Raw genomic sequence first — 16,830 nt, 5'->3', positions numbered from 1 at the left:
GTCAGGAGTACAAAAAGTCTGTCACAGTTTCCCAATGTCTAAGGTGACCTTTTCCAATGTCTCATTTTATCCAACCTACACTCCAAAACCCAAAGACAGTCAGTTTTCTATTATACATAAGATAGAGAAAAACTTCACATTCTCACATTTAAACACCTGGTTCCTGGGAATGTTTGGTATTTCTGCTTGATTTGACTTCAACAGTTAATCTATTATCAAAATAGCTGCTGATTGATTTTTAGATCAAGTCATCCACTAATCTGCAATTAACCAATAAAGTCAGCCAGGAATGAGCCATAAAATCTGGAAATGACTTAGCATTTTACCACTTACGGTTCCCTCATCTCAAAATCAATGGGTTTCGCATTTTGTTCAACGACATAAAATATGTTAGTAAATAACCCATTTGTGAACTTTGAAGCTTCTATACATCTTAAAGGCGGTTGCAAACAAGTAGCGAAATAAGACTACAGAACGTCATCATGCCAAGCCACACCGAACACAGCTTTACAGTCTTGTCTTGGTGGTGATGTTAGGTCATGGGACCATAGTAGCCTAATTTTGGCTTTTTACTTACGGTGATTGCATTTAGGCTTCAAAAATCATAAAAGTTGTGTTCTTTTGTGAAAATTGCCCGTCAGGCTGAACAAAACGTGTAAATATCATAATCATTTGTTTGCCTCAGAGCTTATTTTTAGTAGGTATGCACAATAATAATGGCATATCATTGGTATCAGCCAATATTTGCTTTAAAATGTATTGGAATCGGACAACATTCTTTTTCTTATTTTGCACAATGAATTAATATTACAAACACTGAAAAGCATTCGATTTCATGTCTCCATCTGCTGGTGGGCCATCATGATAAGAATATGCATGCATAATATGTTAATTTTACAACAGAAGAGGCTTGATGACCACTAAAATTGGGTACGAAAAATAGTGGATATATTGATATCGGTATTCGGTATCGGTCAAATTCAGTGTTACATATCGGCATATTGGATATCGGCAAAATATCCAATATCATGCATCCCTAATTTTCAGCAATAATCCAGTGGTAAAAGTCCCATAGGCTTTGTGACAAGGAAACCAGGACAGAGCTAACTTAAAAAAAAAAAACGTAATTCCAGGACTCTGTTGTCTTCCCCATAACTGTGTAGGTGGTATGTAATGTGAGTGGAGATGGACAGGTGGTGCTGGTAAACCCCTGTGAGCCAGGACCTGTGTTCCTTACCCTGACATCTAAACCAGCACAAAGAGAAGATGGCCCAACTCAAGGGGAAGGTGAGGAACAGTTTCAGTAGGTTACAGGATCATTTTTGATTTATTTAATTTATTAAATTAAGTCAGATACATCAGTGAGCATGTAACAGAAGAACGAAGGTCCTTCAATTTAACGGAAACACCACAGAGGAGAAATTCCTACCTGAGATTAAACTGTCACAAGTGAGTAGAGGAAGATGTGGAATGCATTTATATACTTAGCTTGGCCTGCAAAAAGAAACTGGGATGTTAGTAGAATTAGACTGTGTAGCATCAGGGTACCATTTATTAAGTCTGCAACTACAACTAACTATTATTTAAATTGTTGATTACATGTTGATTTTTTTTTGTCCTTTAAAAGGTGAGAAAATGACAGTAGCAGTATAGTTGGTGATTAATTTTGTAGTTGACAATTAATGGATTAATCATTGCAGCTCTACTGTTCATGAGTATGAGAAGTGTGTAATGCATATTATACACAGATAGCTGAAGTTCCGTTATATTGACAAGTTATGACGGCACTGCTGAAGCCCATAAATTGCTCACTCAAATTTGTACCTCTATGTAAGGTTTTTACATCTGTTAATTGAAATAGGGGTTCTGCAGTAATCCCCTTTTCCTTTGTGTTTACCAGATGTAGGTGTGTTGGGGACTTCCAGCCAGGTAGGAGATCAGAGTTTATTCCATCACGTCCCAGAAACTAACTTTCTCTGTGGGACATTTACCATGACTGAGTGATTGATTTGTTGATTGATTGATTAATGGATTTTAGTCATGTATTCAGTCATCTATACATGCATAGCTTCCCCAGTACCTGCAGACAGCTTGTCCCCTGTATGAGTGCAGAGATCAGACAACCAACATGCAGCCTAAAGCCCCTCCAGTAGGGTAAGAACTGTGGAGCTGAAGCCAAAATTGTTGCTTTCAACACTAAAAATCTATACATGTAGTGGCTCAAGCATTGCCAAGCATGTGATCAGCCTTGATATATGACAGTTAAAGTAGATTCCAATAATGACAAGTTTTAATGGTGGAAAAAGTATTCATAATGTCCATACAAACTTCTCAAACCACTCCTGCAAGATGATTTACTTCTCCATTCATATGGTCATTCCAAATCATATTTTTTTTATCAAATACACACTTATGTTTCTGAGACACAGTGATCAAAGGCCAAGGGATTTTACTTTGGAAAAAAAGATGAAAATACAGTATTTGACTACCTTTTCCGAATCAACTTAATTTCCAGCATCACATATCACATACCCATACCATCACAAAATGTCAACCCAGCCACACTGATCCTGTGCGGCTAATGGTCAGTCGCTGTAGCCCACTTACTTCTTTATAACCAAGGCCACCACAGTAGTGAAGTGGGGGAACCCAACCAACCCAGGTAGTATGCCAACGAACTGGGTGAAGCTATGGCCTAACTTTGCAGGGGTTGAAAGAAAAGCATAGATATTCCAAAACAGATGGCCAGTTGTGGCGATGCCTTTCTCAGTGCACTGTGCTTGTTATGATAGCACCACCACATTGGTGCAGTGCTGCAGTTGCAGTTACAAATAAGAGAAATCCACCAAGAGAGTTGGAGGTAGGAGGAAATTTGACGGAGGCAGCCGCCTCGTATTTCACTATGCAGAAAAAACCCTGTCACAGAAGCAGACAGACAGACAGAGACAGAAGATTAGTGATTAGAAAAGAGCTGAGGGGCAGAATTGCGTTTTAGTCTACTACACCACCCCTGCAGCTCATTCAAAAATTACATTTTTGTTAACAGAAAGTAAATAACCAAAAATGGGTACCAGTAACAAAGCTGAGGTACTGTAACTGGTACCAGTATTCGTTCAAATGTGAATTTTACCCAAACCTATTTGCTACACTTTTTTCCCATGATTTTGTAACAATTCCACCTGTTTTCAAAGTACATGGATGTAGGGGTATAAATTATAAGTTTCATTATTATATCAATTCTCTGGACAATGATACGATATTTGCTGATATCACAGTCTGCCATGAAATGGCTTTGATTTGATTCAGTTCAGTTTCCATCCACTTCAATACCCAACCAAAAAGCATTTTTCTTGTTGGCAGTATTTGTATAGAATTTTTAATTGAAAAATACTGTGATTTGGAATCTTTAACAGCTTTATAAATTAGGTCATACACTTCTCCATGGCAATGGGATATCAAATATCCCCTCCCAGTGCAACTGAAACTTTTCTGGCTTGTCGTTTAAATCATATGCATCAAATTGTACATAAAAGCATTGATCCTATTTCTTTTAAGCCAAAAACAGTTTTTCACGGCAGGTTTACACCAACAGTTTCCTTCCAGCATTTCTTACTTAGAAAACTTAGTGTGTGATGGATCTAGCACTACGTATGTGTGTACATTGGTCTACACATTGTAAAATCGTAAACCTGCAGGTCACACCAAGATTTTTCAGGAGAGAATATTTTCAGTGGAGTATTAACATGTCAGCAGATGATTACTGGTGTTACAATGTGAGTTTTTTTTTAATGTGGACTTGATACACAGTTAAGAATGTTCTCTCCTATAGACATGCAGGAGCTTTGTGTGAATCAAAGTCCAGGAAACCCTGCCACTGCTCCAGATCCTTGTGCCTCAAACTGTGAGTACAGCATTTTGTTATTACTTCCTTTATCAAATACACATAGCCCATCAGATCTCTTGATAAGCATGCTATGAGTGAAACACAAACAGCCAATCATTGAACAGGTGTATTGTTCGGTTGCACCATTGTCATGTGACACAACAACATGGTGGAGTGAGAAAATGAGTGCAGATGGTGAGCAAATTGTTGATTAAAAAAATATAGGCCAACTTGCCAGTATGGCAGTCTTTTTTTTTCTTTTTCTTTTTTTTAATCTGACAGATATCAAAGCACTGACATAAACATAGTTTATTACCTTTTGCTGCTTGGAGCACACATGTTGTTAGTCACAACCTTCATCTGCTACATAAATAGATGATAATAAATAATGACAAATAAAGTGGTTGAATTTACCCTTTTTATGCCTCCGCGCCAGCAATAACCGTGGCCAAAGGCATTATGTTTTCGGGTTGTCATCCATCCGCTCCATCCCATCCTTGTGAACTCGATATCTCAAGAACGCCTGAAGGAAATTTCTTCACTTGGACTCAACAATGAACTGATTAGATTTTGGATCATAGGTCAGAAGTCAAGGTTGTTGTGACCTCATCTGTCTCATTCTTGTGAGCACAATAGGTTAAGAATGTGTTGAGGTTTTTGTATTTATTTTTTTTAATTATTTGTCACAAACATCCACTTGAACTCAACGATGAACTGATTTTGGTGATCAAAGGTCAAGGTCACTGTGACCTTGCATCCGTCTCATTCTCGTAATCATGATATCTCAAGAACAAAATTTTCTTCAAATTTGATGTTTCACGTATTTACGTGACAACGCCTGAACGCAACACAGGCTCCGCTCCATTGGCGTTGTACACAAACTCTGTGCCGTGCTGCAGGTTCTGGCTGGGCTCGGTTATAATTTTTTTGGACTCTGGTCGGGTTCGGTCAGGAAAATGCGGCACGAGCCGCACTCTAGTGTGCTCACCTCTGTGTGTGTGTGTGTGTGTGTGTGTGTGTGTGTGTGCGTGCATACGCGCACGTATTGGGGCGGAACTCTGCCGTGCGCGATACAGAAAGCAGAGGAGAATTGTAAACGCACGACCATGTAGAGACAAAAATGACATGCCCTGCTGTAAATAAGATAAATAAAGCTGCAAGCAGCCTCCAGCTAACGCAGACAGTGCGAATTATTTGTAAGAGTCAAAATGTCGATAAAACAAGCAATGTCAAGGGTACGCAAGGTCATTTTTTGCAATAGAGGGACTTTATATTACAGTACGATACAATGTGTATTTAACATTCATAATCACAAAAGTAGCAACAGTATTATCAGTAATAAAGGCTGTAGTAGTATGTGGGAGATGGAAAACACTGATATATACTGTGTAGATGCTGTTTCAGATGAAGAATCTGCTGCTTTAAAGGCCCAATCCCAATTTCTATCTTAAACCTCAATTTTAACCCTCAGGGCTCTAGTTTCGCAGACCGGGCGTGGCGGAGGCGCAGCGCACCTGCGCTTCGCCAACTGGGTGTGGCCAGGCAGATTTTGTAAGTTTGGCACACCATGCGCGCTGGCGCAGCTACTCCTCTATCCCACCTCCGTCCCTCCTACCTGCGCAAGTCGGAAAGAGGGAGGAGAGAAGGCGTGGAGTGGGTTTTACACACATCACACCAATCAAATGAGCCCCTCTCCTCGCTTTTAAATGCGCCGCGTGAAGGCGTAATGAGAGTTTCAACTTTCCGCTGAATAAGTTACGTTGGTTGTTGTGGTACAGGTTATTTGGTTGAATATCAACTTATAACCCAAAAAGTGAAACGTTAACGTGGATGAAAGTCACCAGATTGGGTATTCATTGTGATAATACTTGCATTAGTGCATGAAACTAAACTTATAACTTAACGAATATCTGACAGGTAGCCCAAAAAAAAAAATAAAAGAAAAGAAAGTAATGTTGTTATCTCTGTCACATTTCAGGGCCACCAGACAAAACACGAGCCCTGATTCATTTCAGGGCTACCAATGAAGACAAGTTTACAAAAAGCAAGCAGGAACACAACAACGCGAAATTCCGCAACGCGTCCGTACCGCGCCTGTGTGTATGGTTTAAATGCGGAAAAGTGCTGCGCGAATATTTCGGAAATCTGTGCCACATTTCCGCATCGCGGCAGTGAGAATGAACCTTTAAGCTGTCCTTTAAACATTGTGAGTCACGCACAGGGCTGTGTGTGTCAGAGTGAATGCGTTGTCATGGCGATTAATGACTTGCATGCAGCAGAGTTTATGTTTGTGGAGTCAAAAATGCAATCTTGGTCACAAGTTTAAGATGTCTAGCTCACAGCTGACAATTTCTCCACATTTGCTCATGTTACTTTCAGAGGCACTAGCTCACTTCCTGTTGGATTTAGGTCAGGGGTGTCAGTGATTTGTAGGTTTTGATGAGATGAACAAGCCAGTTTTGTTTGATCTTTCTACGACATTCCTACGAGCCGCAGTGGCTATTTTATTGTGTCTAGGTGGTGCTAGAGAGCCCATTTTGGCACTTTTGGGGTTCATTTTTTCATTTTATCAAATTTGTCGCCAGTCTTGACATGTGTGCCAATTTTCGTGAGTTTTTGAGCATGTGTAGGGGGTCAAATTTTGTTTTTTGCGCACCAGTGGGGCCCCATGTCATGCAGTAGGTGCCCTTTTTTCCTTTTCAACCCTGCCCTTCAAACATCCTGAGTCTGTCACTGAGAGGGAGAGAAAAGCTGTGAGAGACCAGGCAGTTGGAGATGGCTTTAAAATGTCTTGAACTCCTTCCTTTTATTCCCAAACCGTGGGTCCAATCGTCAATCTGAGCATACCAGCAGAGAGATACACTTGTCCCGAACGCAGACATATTGGTTTTTATGTTTGTAGAGTCAAAAAATGCGATCTTGGTCGCAAGTTTAAGATGTCTAGCTCACAGCTGACAATTTCTCCACATTTGCTCATGTTACTTTCAGAGGCACTAGCTCACTTCCTGTTGGATTTAGGTCAGGGGTGTCAGTGTGTGATTTTTAGGTCTCGATGAGACGAACAAGCCAGTTTTGGTTTGATCTTTCTACGACATTCCTACGGTCTGCAGCGGCCATTTTAGTGTGTCTAGGTGGTGCTAGAAAGCCCATTTTGGCACTTTTTTGACACTCATTTTTTTCATCTTATCAAATTTTTCGCCAGTCCTGACATAAGTGCCAATTTTGGTGAGTTTTTGAGCATGTTTAGGGGGTCAAATTGGGGTTCAAAGAGACAGTGGAAGAAAGAAAAAAGAATAAATAATAATAACAATAATAATAATAATAATAATAATAATAAACGTACCAAAAACGATAGGGTCCTCGGCCTTTGGGGTTGCCGTTGGGGGGCGGGGCGCCCCTCTAATATAATGGTAGGAGAAACTCTGATGACATTTTATACTCAAACAGTCAAAGGTCAGCTTCACTGTGGCAACATAATGTTCTGTAAAAACATTTTTCTGGCCATGACTCAATGTCTCAGGAACAGAAGGGGAGACATTTGGTCAGATATTGAATCGGTGACACTAATCTTGGGTGTCCACATTAAAACTGTGCTGATTGTATAGATCTTCTGTGCTGCCAGGGGTAAGATGTGTGGGAAGTATGGCTGTCAAAATTGCTCAACAATGACGTTCGAATATTCCTTCTAAAAATAACTCATAAGTTCGAAGCATTCAAATTTTGTTTTTTTCGCATTATGTCCACAAGAGGACAAACTAATACAAGGAAACATACTTGTATATGTATTAATACAAGGAAACATAACTACTTGTAGGTATTTTTATTTCAACATAAACGTATTTGTAAACATTTACATACCTACACATTAAAACACATAAAACAATTATCTATAACATTACGTTATAAACGACCGCGGACCTCTCGCTCGCCCCCCCTATCTGACCCGTCAGGCCACAATGATAACGCCGTGCCGCGCAGCTCCGTGGCCGGCTCGTGCCCTGCAGCGATCGTTTCGACGTCTTGTCTATTTTCTGTGCGAGCCGCGAGTGAATGTGTCAAGCCGGGTGACGGAGACAACAGCTGGGAGCAGAACCGCTTGTCGACCAGGCTGGAGAAATGCAGTGCATTCAGTGCAGCGGCCCAGGCCAACGCCCACTCTCAAAGAGGACAGCTGCGGTGGTGTTTTTTTTTTCTCCACAATCGAATATCAATTTTCACATTCGAAGGTCCATTTTTTGTTCAAATTTGAATTTAAATTTGAATTTATAATATTTGTTGACAGCCCTAGTGGGAAGCGTGCATGTTTTTATAAACATGGATGTAAACTGTAACTGCAACTTGACTGGTGCGTGGAGGCATACAACCGTGTGGCAGTAATAGTAGTCAGCCCAGGAAAAATGTCAATGGCCAACATTTTATGTTGCCAGCCAGAGTGAAGTGGAAGGGGGGAATCATGAGTTGCAGAATCCCAAGTGTCCTCAGACAGTGTTAATAAAGTGGACTTTTGTCTAATTAATTGTGTAGTGAGAGATTGTGAAGACTTAATGATATTGAAGGTTTCCTATAGTGACATGGTAGGGTTCTGTAAATGTAATAATGAATCATTTGCGTAAAGACTAATTTGATGTTGTGAATTGGCATCCCGAATTCCTTCAAATTTATTGTTTTTTTGTACTGCTGCTGCGAGTGATCCTATAAAAACAGCAAATGGGGATGGTGAGAGTGGGCATCCTTGTCCTTGTACCTTATATGTTGTTTGATGTAGTTTCATATGGATTTTTGTGTGTTTGTCTATTTCAGCTACTGTGAGTGTTTTGCCAGTGGAGTGATGTGCAGCAACTGTGACTGCTCCAACTGCCACAACAATGCAGAGCATGAAATGAATCGTCAGAAGGCAATTAAGGTTTGCAATGCTTTTTTTGTGTGAACATGTTCACATCATAAACTTAAGAAACGTATTTGTGTCAGTTTACTGAAGTGCTTCACAGTAAGTCTTTCAAATGTCAGAAAATAAGTAGAATAAATAAAGACGCTAATGGATAGAAAGAGACGCATGAATTAAACAGTAAGCAGAAAAAAATCATAAATAAGACGGGCAATCATTACATTGAAAATAAGGCAGATTTAGACCCCCTATATGACTCAGATCATCCAAGTATTCTCCTTTATTCCTGTGTATGTTTTGTTTTTATAAATGTGAATATGTGGCAGTCCAACCATTTGACAAAAAAAGATAAGTATGGCCATTATTAAAGGAGACCTATTATGCTTATTTTCAGGGTCATATTGATATAAATATGTAATATTGGGGTCTAGAGTAATATATTTATGTGCTTCAATGTTCAAAGCACACATTATTTGTCTTGTACTGCTCATTGCTGCAGCACCTCTGTCTGAAATGCTATGTTTGGGCTTATGTCCCGCCTCCCCAGCAGCCCAGTCTGCTCTGATTGCTTAGCTCACTCTCGTCTGTTGTGATTGGTGCAACGCTAAGAGCGTGTATTGGAAACGTCACGCCCCTTACCTTATCTGAATTCACCTCCGGAGGCTGGCACAGACAACAACAGCTGAGGCTAAGCTAACGACCGTGGCCGTCTGCCATTATCAATTGGAGTGAAGAAACACGAGCCGATAGACTCCAAAGCACTTTCGCAACTAAGACTGGAGCAGGACGTTTCACAGTGGCAAGTATTTATTTTGTAGCCATCTTATATTTCAGCTGCAACATGATAACTGTAATTTATCTGATGTTATGGTAACAACTGTAGGTCAGTCCTCTGACTGAATGAAGTTGGAAACATCTGCTGCAGAGTACAAAAGGTTTCTAACAATACAGTCAATTACTACATAACGTGATAACACCAACAGCAGCACTCAGCTGTTATATGACGTGGTGTAAAGCTGTGGTGTAACAACTTTTTTTTTTTTTTTTTATCTATGATCAGACCAGCGTAGCTTGTATTGGGTAATAATACCAAAGTTATTATAAATTTTGCTATTAACGCATTACCCGTTCAAACTACAAAAGTTTTAACCCGTGAATTTATCAATTTTACCACAGCAGATTGAGATGACAGATTTCTGTATTATACAAAAACATAATAGAAATAACTAGTACATTCAGATGTCTTAGCTGTCATGTTTCCTGAAACCATTCTACTAAAATGTAGCTGCATTTTATAATCATCTTCACCTTGTGTTTGTAATCTACAATATGTACAATGTACCAGTGTATCACAGTTTCTCCACATCATTTATATAAAATCAAAGTTTCATATTAAAACACATTTTGCTTCCTGGATCAGTATTTGTTCTATGCAGTGATGTTGTCTCCTGAGCCTTTATTTGCTTACTTAAACAGTATGACTTGTGTCTTTTTTACCTATTAGGTTTTGGGGTAATGGACCAGATTCCAGTTCATCCTACATGTTTGATACACCATCCAGGCCTGGATGGTGTACATTTACAGGTATGACTATGGACCCTTGGGCACAGAACTGAAGAAGAGTACATTTTTATGACATGCAATGAAATACAACTGTGTAAACTCAATTTTAAACGCTAAGGTTTCATTATATATGTATATATATATATATATGTATATATATATATATATTTATTACACGGCTCTATTAAATGCTGTATTCTGATTGGTCAGTAGCGGCATTCAGCGGTCTGATATTACTGTGTAATGACCGCTGCTAGTAGCAACGGTCATTACACACAGTTGCTATGTAGCCCAGCGTTGCTAGGGCTGCTGCCCTGCAACACTGCAGCTGTCAAACAACTTCCAAGGGAAAACAAACAGAAGTGGCTGATTTTAACGGATGTCGCTGAAGAAAAAGAATACCTACAGACTTTCTCTGCCAAAAACAAAAGAAGACGGATTTGAATACACACTCGGCAGTCATGCTTAATGACATTTTACGCGAGTTTTATGCCTCGGTTCAGTCCACTAAGCCTGGGTGAGTACAAAACTTTCACCAAAAGTTGTCGAATCCGGTCGGTTTTAATGCACTTCGCAGAGGCAGACAACATTATTTATTTAACTGATAATTAGCCGTGTAATAAGTGGGATAATGTATAATGAGCCGGTGAATACTGGGAAAAAAACTCCCTTCAGGGGAATGAAACCCCTCCACTGCGCGTCGGGGTTCTATTTCCCTGTCGGGAGTTTTTTTCCCAGTATTCACCGGCTCATTATACATTATCCCTTATATATATATATATATATATATATATATACATATATAATATAATATTATTACTTTCAATGATGTTGTTGTAAGCTACTGTCATTACCTGCATCTCTCTCTCTCTCTCTCTCTCTCTCTCTCTCTCTGTCTCATTGTGTCATGTGGATTACTGTTAATTTATTTTGCTGATCTGTTCTGTACGACATCTATTGCACGTCTGGCCATCCTGGAAGAGGGATCCCTCCTCAGTTGCTCTTCCTGAGGTTTCTACCGTTTTTTTTCCCCGTTAAAGGGTTTTTTTGGGGGAGTTTTTCCTTATCCGCTGCGAGGGTCATAAGGACAGAGGAATGTCGTATGCTGTAAAGCCCTGTGAGGCAAATTGTGATTTGTGATATTGGGCTTTATAAATAAAATTGAATTGAAATTGAATTGAATTGACTTATAAAGAAAGGACAAGTAAGTCTTTTGTCAAAAGAACTTTATTTTTAGCAAATGTAAAAAAAACAAAAACTACAAAAAAAAAACGTACTAAATAATATATAATAGATACATAAATATAAACACAGCAGCGTTTCATCTTTTTTCTTTCTTTCTTTCCATTCAGGCATCCATCCCGTCCTGTGTTGGACATGCCAGGAGTTTTCTGATCCGGCTGGTCACTGCGTTGGCCTCCAGCTACACCTGAGGGTCTCTCATACTGGGATGCCAGGTCCTTTGGGATGGGGATTTTGGGGAAGATGAGCCTCATCAGGTCATCTACAGTCTGTAAAATATTGAATTCAAATAGTGAGCTCCTTGTGTTTTTACATGAAGTGCTTCCCTGAATCCACCTTTCTTGTATATATTTCAAGTGTTGCCACAACTATTTCATCTCTTTTATCTGATGGTATTATGTTGGTAATAAAAATAAGATTATTTACAAATTACTGCATATAGGGTCTGTTTTACAGCCTTTGCTGAGGTCAAAACTAAACTAAAAGAATACCTTTTTGCTCATTCCTCTGTAATAACAGAGTCGCCAGGGTTACATGTTAAGTCATGAGAGTCTACCTGCTCTGTTTAAGTGTCTCCCTCTTTCTCCTCCAACTCAATACGAGGTCTCGTACTTGGTTTGAAACCTAGGCCCTTCATAGGTGTTGATGACATCCGAAAATCCAAATGAAGAAAGAAAGAAAATGTGTCTATGTATGCGTGTCTATATAGACATATATACAATTAAATTTTTTTTCCTGCTCCAACATCATAGCACAGTCAACATTAGAGATGCGTATCGTTAAGATTTTATTGATACTACTACTGTTAGATACTCCTTATTGATTTGGTACTTTATCGGTACTCTTAGCGGTTCTCTCATTTCTAAGCAACAGTAATTTTTACAACAGCAAAGTCACTATATAAATGATATTCCTGACTTCACAATACTGAGTGAAGTTTTTATCAGTCACGGTAAGTCAGTTATGCTGTCCTCCTGTCCTCTGTCCTGCTCCCTCTCTGCTGATGTGACTCACTGCGTGCAGGTAACATTAGTGCTGGTAGAGATAAGAGTGGCTGTTTGTCTCAGCCAGCAGCTAAGTTTAAAAGTATCTGCCCAAGTTTTCCAATAAGTGTCAAACTAAGTTAGTCTACATACAGACAGCTGTCATTTGAGCTTATTAGTAACAATTCACTGTCAGCCGAGCTAGCATGCTGTCTAAATCAGCGTGTAAGACATAAGGTTAGTGACAGTGGATGAGAGACTGTGGACAGAGCATATTGAATATCGCGCTGTCTACATGTTTATGCTTGCTGAACACATGTATTGATAAATTATTGGCTTCTTACTCGCTAAGGTTTAATTTCACTTACAAAAACGAACGTAGCTGCCATCAAATCGAGTAACTTTTGAGTTATCTTCACTTTGTTTCCACTGTGGCCGCGCAACTGTTCACAGATTACAGTGTCGTGTAGGTGTGTAGGCGTGTAGGCATGTGCATGTGGAAGTGTTCAGCCCAGGCACAGAGCGCATATGAGAGGCTGCAGGATGATGATGACTTAAACCACAATGTGTAAAGTACCGATAAAAAAACATACTGTCAGAGGTTATAAATACTACGCTCTTTCATAATTTAGCCCCGGGGCTAATTTAGTACCGGATTTCAGTACCCATCTATCGTCAACATCTAAAACGCTAAACAGTGTTGTCCCCTCCCTGTAAAATCAGTAGACCAAACATACGTATTAAAACACATGTAGAGACAGACACACACACACACAAGGTCCTTTCATCACATAAATACCTCCGCAGCTGTATAACTCAGGCTAACTACAATGTTTAGTAACGATATTGTGAACAGCCTCCATGTACCAGAGCTTCAAGTAAACAAACACGTCGTACATTTTCCATAAAACGTATGATAAAAGCCGATTCATAATCAAACTCCGAGTACAGCCACACATCTTAGCTAATAAATGCAGTTCAGATTGCTGCCTGTCGGCCAATCGCTCGAGCTAGCGGCACTTAGCTGCTCAGATCTAGGGATGCACCAATCCACATTTTTTTCCACTTCCGATCCGATCCTGATACCTGAATTTGGATGTCTGCCGATACAGATACTATTCCGATACCAGTGCTCTGTTTGCTTTAATATTATTATCATTATTGTTGATTTTAAGTTTGATATGTACGTATGTATGCATGCATGTATGTCCCAGAAGACAGCTTTAGGTAAGTATAAGGTCAGAAAAGGGTGTCAGAAAAGCAGGGAATCCTGTTAACAGGAAAAATCCCATCCTGAAAACAAATATGCAACTGTAAGGGTTTCAAATTGATTGTCAATATTTATTAAATTCCAAGACAGTGTTAAACTACTAGTGCAATATACACTATCAAAAAACAAAAAAATGTCTGTCATATTAATCTGAACAGCACAGATACAAATCAAGTAGACACTACTATGTAGTAGTGTTGTCACGATACCAAAATTGGGACCCACGGTACAATACCAGTGACAGTATCACGGTTCCGAGTAGTATCACGATACCACAGCAACAATTAGGCAGATGTGCCTTTTGTCATTTATAAAAAGATAAATCACTTCTATAATACATCAATGACATTTCAATAGAATAAATTACTTATTGACTCATACTTTAAAAAGGGCATCAATAAGTGATTAACATAGGGGGGGATCAAAATAAAAGAAACAAATCAAAAATCAAACCAGCCACCAGCCAGTCCCTTCAGTGTGGTGAGGTTTGTGGACCATTACCTGCCACAAAGAGAGAAATGTGTGCCGCCGCGGCTCGGCTGTCCAGGTACTTCTGGGCAGTCATGACACCAAGAAGAGGAAATTATTGGACCTGGAGCCGGGCTTCTCCGTCACCGGTAAGCCGTTATCTTGTGCCGCGGAGCACTATGGCCGCCATATTTGACATCTGTACTTGCACAGCGTGCTCCTGAATGATTTCTTTTGCTCGCACAAAACTATTTTTAGTCGCAAATGCGAGTAAAATGCTCGCACTGTAGAGCTCTGTGGAAAACAAATCACTGTAGCATATATAAACAAATCTAAACTACAAGTAAAAATAAATTAATAACTTTCACCGCTTAAAGATACTCAATAGCTCAGCTAATACCTGAAATGCCACTGCAGCTGCATATTGAGTGCCAGGTGGCCAGCGCGCGCCGTTATTGGACGGTGCATGGACACTCACCTTCTTGCAATTGGACTTTGAACTTATTCCACAGTAGTGGTGCCTGAGGTACTGGAACATTATGGTTTCATATGTACCGTCGTGTTTTAGTACCGCAGTCTACCATTGGTACCAGTATAGGCTACCATGCAACACTTGCATGGACACGGCGTGAAACATGAAAGCACAGACACGGCTCGTGGATTGGAAATTTCCGCAGGTGGATTGGAAATTTCTGATACGTGAATTACGTTGGTATTGGAACCCGATACTGGATGGGATCAGCCCCATCTCTACTCAGATCAGGCATCACAGATAAAATGTTGAAACTTTTGTCAATATGGACATGTTGCAAATTGTTAGCTCAGTTAGACTCTCCACAATGCAATCATTAAATTCATCTTACTGAGGCTAGCAGTTTAACTTACTGTACGCCACATAGCAAAAGCGTTTCAAAACAATAGCTTTGGTTTGCCAGTTAGCCGAGACCTGCAGCTATAATGCTGTGTAAAACACAAAGGGGAGAAAGCATAATAAGTCCTCCTCAAAAGCCGATTCACAATCAAACCCCGAGTACTGCCGCACATTTTGACAAATAAATGCAGCTCTTAATTTCGACCCCAGGTCTGACTGTTGCCTGTTGGCTAATCGCTCGAGCTAGTGGCAGTAACTGCTTAGCTCAGGCATCACACATAGAAATGTTTAAACTTTTGTCAATATGGACATGCTGCACATCTTAGCTCTGTTAAATTCTTCACAATTCAGTCATTAAATTTATCTTACTGACACCACCCAGCTAGCAGTTTAACTTATTGTATGCCGAGTAGCAAAAGCATTTCAAAACAATAGCTTTGGTTAGCCAGTTAGCCGAGGTCTACAGTTAAGTACTGGACGTACAGTCTAAGGTTAGCTCCTACAGCCATCTACTCCACATTTCAACACTCGGTAACAGCTTCCAAGTTTGTTTTTACACAACAAATTCACAACTCAAAGCATATTTACAGGTTGTGTTCCGGAATCTCCAGATTTGTCCAACAGGTAAGTGCCCCGTCTTTCAGCATTAACTGCAGTGAAAAGTTTGTGAAGCAGTCCTCAGGAAAATAGAGGGAACACAATAAAATGTCCGGGTTGTATTGTAGAGGAATAGTATCAAAAATAAATTCCAACCACTTCTTTGTTCCTTTGTCCTTTGGCAGTCCAAACAAGGGTAATTTTTGGTCACAATGAAGAAAGCAGTGGCTCCTAGACATGGCGTCTCCTCAACAGCTCCTCAACAGTTCAAACTCTGCAGCCTCTCTCCTCCACCTCTGCTCGGAGCAGGTGTGTCTTGGGGTGTGGCTCAGTGGCTGGCAGGCGGGCACTGTGTGCCATGCTAATTGCACATTGTTATGAAATAACTTCACGGTAAAGGCAGGAAATTCAAATGAACTGTTTCAGGCAGGTCAGGAGTTGTGTGCCTATAGGGAGGCTCTCTTTAGCCTGGATTTTTTTTTTTTTTTTTTTTTTTTACTTAGCAGACCTTATAGAGGCAGATAAAATGCTATGTAACACACTAAAGAAGAGGGAAAACCCCCAAAAGCATAATAGGTGTAACAAGTGTGACTGAACCCAAATGCAGCACTTGGTGACAGTTGGTAATGACTTTAATTTGAACACAGAATAAACAGAAAACTTGAGCCAACGCAGATATACAATTAACAGTTCATTCTTTGGGCTCAGAGCCCACACACAGTCTCAGGGTTCAGGGGCAGACAGGTAGGTGAAAGCACTCACGCTGAAACGCTGTGGCAGGTAAAACACCACACAGCCACAGACAGAGGGAAACCAGAGACGCTGAGTCAGAACTCGTGGTCAGGGACAGAAGGCTAGTGAGCTTACCGGGAAGCAGATGACGTAGACGGGTCAGAAGCAGGCAGGGTCAATAATAGGAGATCAGGCAGGTAAGGAATGCTGGAATGTCTTGCATGAGGTTGAAGAACAATCTGGCAGTGAGTGTGTGGCAAGCAGGGGTCCGTCCCAAGTCTCTTATATTACTGCTAGTTATCTTACCTAGCTGACTTTGCTAGCTGTTTAGCCCCT

General features: G+C 40.2%; 1 protein-coding gene and 1 long non-coding RNA gene across 5 annotated transcripts in view; one reads left to right on the top strand and one right to left on the bottom strand.

Moving 5' to 3' along the window:
• The window catches only part of LOC125887537 (protein lin-54 homolog), a 59,288-nt gene that overhangs the window by 23,693 nt on the left and 18,765 nt on the right, over positions 1-16,830 (top strand). For 3 of the 4 annotated variants that reach the window (XM_049574453.1, XM_049574451.1, XM_049574449.1), the window contains 5 exons: positions 1,164-1,287; positions 1,901-1,929; positions 2,069-2,154; positions 3,830-3,901; positions 8,684-8,786. In XM_049574453.1, the coding sequence (XP_049430410.1) occupies positions 1,164-1,287; positions 1,901-1,929; positions 2,069-2,154; positions 3,830-3,901; positions 8,684-8,786 (414 nt within the window). Of the gene's footprint in view, positions 1-1,163; positions 1,288-1,900; positions 1,930-2,068; positions 2,328-3,829; positions 3,902-8,683; positions 8,787-16,830 lie in introns of those variants that run through there. The other variant, XM_049574452.1, reaches the window with a different exon arrangement.
• Positions 1-16,830, bottom strand: part of LOC125887588 (uncharacterized) — a 27,779-nt gene extending 10,949 nt beyond the window's left edge. Inside the window, exon 1 of the long non-coding RNA XR_007449183.1 lies at positions 16,630-16,830. This is a non-coding gene — a long non-coding RNA (uncharacterized LOC125887588). The remainder of the gene's footprint in view (positions 1-16,629) is intronic.

This window comes from Epinephelus fuscoguttatus, linkage group LG4 (assembly GCF_011397635.1).
Source record: "Epinephelus fuscoguttatus linkage group LG4, E.fuscoguttatus.final_Chr_v1".
Taxonomy (NCBI): domain Eukaryota; kingdom Metazoa; phylum Chordata; class Actinopteri; order Perciformes; family Serranidae; genus Epinephelus; species Epinephelus fuscoguttatus.
This window is presented reverse-complemented; position numbering and strand designations above follow the sequence as displayed.